General features: G+C 37.5%; 1 protein-coding gene across 1 annotated transcript in view; it reads left to right on the top strand.

Annotated features, from left to right (window-relative positions):
* Positions 1-5,305, top strand: part of LOC106524094 (leucine-rich repeat-containing protein 7) — a gene marked incomplete at its 3' end in the record, with an annotated part of 48,145 nt that extends 42,840 nt beyond the window's left edge. The window contains exon 3 of the mRNA XM_014017752.1: positions 5,237-5,305. Within this exon, the coding sequence (XP_013873206.1) occupies positions 5,237-5,305 (69 nt within the window). The remainder of the gene's footprint in view (positions 1-5,236) is intronic.
* Positions 5,306-5,307: the final 2 nt, after the last annotated feature.

The raw sequence follows: 5,307 nt of genomic DNA, 5'->3' as shown, positions 1-5,307 counted from the left end.
ATATATATATATATGAATACCTTTTTTGGAAAGATAACATTAATAAATAAAAATAAATAAATCTCAAGCCACTGAGATGAAGAGTTGTTGAGATATTTCTGTGTGAAATAACAGGAAGTGATGTCAAAGGGGAACCTTTGAATGTAAACAGAGTGCTGCTACGAAGGCTAACAACACAGACAGTAGAGAAGAGTCTGAAGTCTGGTTTATAGTTGATGCATTGAACACGGYGCCGAAAGTTGACRATATTGCCCAGTGCGGTGTCCCGGCGCGTCGTCGTGCACCTCTGAATTTTTGTAACTCCGCAAAAGCTGCGCATGCCGCGCACCATCCAAACAGTTTGTTTGTTCGACAAGTTTTTGCTCTCCTGTTTACAAAAAATTCACAAGTTATAAAGTGTTCTGCCACTTGTCCTTTTTRGAGAACACTGCAACGACGTAAGCCTATAAACACCTACACTGCTGGCGAGGGTTTACGCGCGTCCTGTGTGAGTACCCAAAGTGTGATCATAACCCAGCCTTCGTGTTTCTATAGATTATTTTGAGTCTCTATCAGAGAGATAAAGAAGAGTCAGAGTTCACGTAATAATGCTTAATGCTTAAACCAATACTGTGGAGTTTTCTTTTTCTTAAAGCATTCTGCTTTTATGTAACTTCCTGTTTCACATCAGCTGAGCCAAAATCAAAGGAAAATGTGCATGTCATGTGACAAAATTGGCAAAACCATGTGGATTAGATCAAGTATCCTAAATATAAAGATGTTTTCTTTGTCTTTTTGTATTTGAAGGATATGCATGTCACAGGCACATTGATTTGCTTCACATCAGCTGTACATCAGATTAGTTTTGTCTCCTTTTTGCTGTGAAAGAAAACTCTTCATCACAACCAAATTCATCAAAAGCCATGTTGAAACGTTCAGAAATTAAGATAATTTACTCTGGCCTGTAGCATGTGGTCCAACGTTTGAAGGATTCTCCTGCTGGTAAGGGCTCCACAAGCTTTTGTTTCTGTGCTTTTACTGTTGCAATTTGAACTATCCCCAGCCACATGGCAGCGTTCCAGGCTTGTACAAGACYGTTAGAGAATCCCCACATGGGCAGCTCAGAGACAAAATGCCCTTCTAATATTTCAAGGAGAATTACAGGTACTGTTTATAAAGAGGGCTATCACATATATTGGTATTCCGTCCTGGTTTAAATGACAAAGATGGTGAATTGGATTTCTAAATTTAGCCTGCTTGGATGTAGAGCTTCTAATGTGCCTGTGAAAAGCAGGCTAAAGCTGCCCTCACCTAGCTAAAGAAAAAGTCRGCTTGTGATGTGGGTTAAAACTCTGTAAGACCTGTTGACTAATGAGTTTTGAGGTTATCTCAGTAGCTTCTGGTCATATTTAGCTGTTTGCTTTTACTGAGGAGCTAAACGTGTTCAGGAAACTGACATCTTGGCAGCTCAAGCAATAAACAGATTGGGTTATCTGGCACCAATCTCGTGCAATTTATTAAATAATGGTACTAATAGTTCCTTTTTTACAATAAAAAATAGATTTGATCATCTTACACAAACTATGGAAGTGTGCATAACATTACATGACAGGAACAAATTGGGAATCAATTTAAGTTAAATGCACTTTATCTTCAGGAAAAAGAGATCACAGTTAGTGAAAGCTGAATGACTGTATTTACAAAAGGTGTTTTTACTATATCAGTACCATTATTTTTAATTTACAGCCTAAAGTAGTCATTTATTAAAACATTTTGTCTCCAAATTACATTTTTATTTTTAGTTTTTTGTTTCCTAATGTTTCCTTTCAGAGTGTCAAATTTTCTTGCAATCTGTTAAAGTGCACTTAGGTAGTAGCTTTTCCAGGCTTTTGTAGAAGGTCTCAAAATGCTTCGTTTTTGTTTTTGGCCATCAGATACTTTCTCTAGTTTCAGTGTTACGGAGCCCTCGAGGGGACATGGGGGATTTTTTTTTCTGTTGTTACTTTGCAGTACTGTTGTGTTACCTCGCATCTAGTCCTGTCATGATAACAAATTTTACTGGACAATAAATTGTGTCAGAAATTATTCTGATAAACGATAATATTGTTGGAGACTGATTTAAACTAAAAATAATGACATAATCACTGTTTACAGAAGTTTACATTAAAATTTACATATTGTAAAAATAAAAAACATCCCAAGGCATCGCCAGCTGTAAAACTGAAGACGCTCCTCTAGCTAAAGGCCTGTCCACAGGTTCTACAGAGGTTAGGAGACCATGCACCTCGTAAATACCTGACACCAGAGTTCACTCCGCTCTGGCTAAGAAGTAAAAAAGAGGGAGACTTGAAGAAAACAAAAATGCAGGCAAATGAAATTTATTGTCTTCATTTAATTCATCTTTCTCAATTTAATTTATCATATGATTAATTGATTTATTGTTTATTGTGACAGGCCTACTCGTAGCACTTTTTGTGTTCTTTCACAAAAGTTTGTTTTGTATGACTGAACTGATTCAAATCAGACTTTTAATTTAAAACATCCGGWTATTGGAAAAGGATGCATTGCCACAAGTTCGGGATGTTGACATTGATATTACGTGTCTGCACTGAGTTGAAATATCAGCATATTACATACTTCCATGCGTAGCCGTGTGCTGCATTTATTCCAAAGCKGAATTAAAGTAAAAGGCTAACTTGCATATAATGGTGAGCATGTGATTTTTATATGAAAATGGCAGGCACAACAGTGATAAACGACTTTTGCGATGGAACGCAAAAGAAAAAAAAATCCCCCATGTCCCCTCGTGGGCTCCTCCATACAGTCTAGTCCTTTAATAAATAAAAGTGCTTAGACATTGCACATTTGTAAACATTTAAAAACCTTAAATATACAAAGGCAAATAAAAGCGTCACAAATGGCTGAAAAATAAATACAAGTTTTAAGACGTCCTGATGCATCTCAGTAATGCAGATAAAAAATCAAAAAAGAAAAAAATTGTGTAGGTCTTCTGGACGGGTTCTTCTCTAATGAAACGTTTCGTCTCTCCTCCAAGAGACTTCTTCAGTCTGAGAGTTTCAGGCAAAATTCAGGCTTTTAAGCCCTGCCTCCATGTGACTGATACTCACATCACATGACTATCGTTGACACCTAATTAACACCTATTGTTAACAGGGGTGGAGTGATACTGGCAATAGCAGCAGTGTAGGAGGGGGACAACTGACATCGGKGAAACAAAGCAGCCACTGTTCAAAAGAATGTCCCAACACAGACGAGCTACATCTAATGGCCAGAACTCTGCAGTTTTCACTCATTTACAGGCCAGCGGTCACTCTTTCAGAGATGAGGATGTTCTCATTCTTGATAGGGAGGAACGTTGGTTTGAGAGAGGAGTAAAAGAAGCCATTTTTGTGAAGAAAGACCTTCCATCATTAAACAGAGGTGGAGGCCTCCGTTTTCAGCTGTCCCCCTCCTACAGTGCTGCTATTGCCAGTATCACTCCACCCCCTGTTAACAATAGGTGTTAATTTGGTGTCAACGATAGCCATGTGATGTGAGTATCAGTCACATGGAGGCAGGGCTTAAAAGCCTGAATTTTGCCTGAAACTCTCAGACTGAAGAAGTCTCTTGGAGGAGAGACGAAACGTTTCATTAGAGAAGAACCCGTCCAGAAGACCTATACAATTTTTTTTTCTTTTTAAGCTTTAAGATCCATCATAATTAAATAGTTAACATTAGGGCTGCAACGATGTTGATTATAAAAATACGTTGACGCAGAATTTTAATGTCGACGCATCGTATTATTTACCCACGTAATTTTCATTGGTAACTAATGCAGTCCACGAACTGCTGGAGGCAGAACCACTTCAATTGTTTATAAAGAGAGAGGCTGATATTTGGAGTTTTTTTCATTAGCTGTTTGGTTAAAAGACTACTTGCAGTTGATCAAGTTTTATATAATTTAGTTTTTATTATGTTTACATCAATTAATGTTTAAATACATCTGAGTAAGCTATTAAGTTTCAGGTTCAAATTCATGTGTTTTATGTGTTATTTAATTAGCGATGGGAATTTATGTTAGGGTAGACACTGAATRACAGGGTGACATTCACAGGTGAGATGAGATGTGCACTGGAGCTGGAGCAGAAGGCGCGTCCACAGGAAGCTTAGATTGACCTGACAAAAAAAATTGTTGACTAATCGACTAATAGGAAAAATAATTGCAGAATAGTTGTGAGTTGCAGCCCTAGTTAGCTTTAATCAATTAATGGTGGCAAAACTGTAAATGTCTGATTACTAAAGGAAAGATGAAGATTTAAACCTAAGGWGTTCAAAAAGGCTGATCAAAATGACAAAAGTAGCATTTAATTAAGCAACAGCCTTCATTTATGTTAAGTCTGTTCTTTATCACAACAAAATTCATAGAATGTGTTTTTTATCATTAATCTAGCCATTAAAAACAAACCAGCTCTGATGTGTGGAATGTGAAACATTAACTTGCAAATAAAAAGAATAAAACACKTTAGCAGGTTGAGCTGCACGTCTGAGTGAACTGGTCTGCTTTAGGATGTCAAGAAAAGCTGCAAGTATGGCCACAGTTCACYGCTACTCAAGTCTTCCTGAAGTAAACCTGTCATTTCCCAAGAAAGGCGACTAAACTGCAAGTTTTAAAACCTGCGTGGATCATATTGTACAGCGATAWCTCGACCTTCACAGATGCTCCCATTACCCACGTCACGTGCTCTGATGCCTCTGTTTTTGTCACTCAAGACACGCCAGATGGTCCTTTACCTCTTTAGCTCGGATGATGAAGCTGGATGATTTTAAAGGTGGAGATTTTACACCGCAYGAGAGTTTTCCATTTAGCACAATTTGTCTCAAATGAGCTCAGAGAAAAGGGTGTTTCTCTTTAAGGATCTTATTAATACTTAGAGTAATGTCCAAAACTATCAAGCTACTTATTATTTATGTTTTACCTACGTATTTTTTTCGTGCTGCAGTAAAAGCAGTAGAAGTGGATCCTTAATGTTCTATATGTGTTTTTATTGTAGGAGCATTTTTACAGTCAGGACACATTTGTCTTAATGTGTTGTGTCCTTCAGGAGCACTGTATGCAGGGAATTAAATCTGCATTATTAATAAAAACAAACAGCAGCTAAATGAAGCAGTATTTCCATGTTTATATGAGTTATATTATAACTTTATTCATTAGATTATAATATCCCCTTTTTGTGTTTCCTTTTTGTTTTTTCTGCAGCAACTGTTTAACTGCCAGGCCCTGAAGAAGCTCAGCATGCCCGATAACGACCTCTCCAACCTTCCCACCAC

Source organism: Austrofundulus limnaeus, unplaced genomic scaffold (assembly GCF_001266775.1).
Source record: "Austrofundulus limnaeus strain Quisiro unplaced genomic scaffold, Austrofundulus_limnaeus-1.0 Scaffold176, whole genome shotgun sequence".
Classification (NCBI taxonomy): Eukaryota; Metazoa; Chordata; class Actinopteri; order Cyprinodontiformes; family Rivulidae; genus Austrofundulus; species Austrofundulus limnaeus.
The sequence above is the reverse complement of the archived record's forward strand: the minus strand, read 5'-3'. Positions and strand labels throughout refer to the sequence as shown.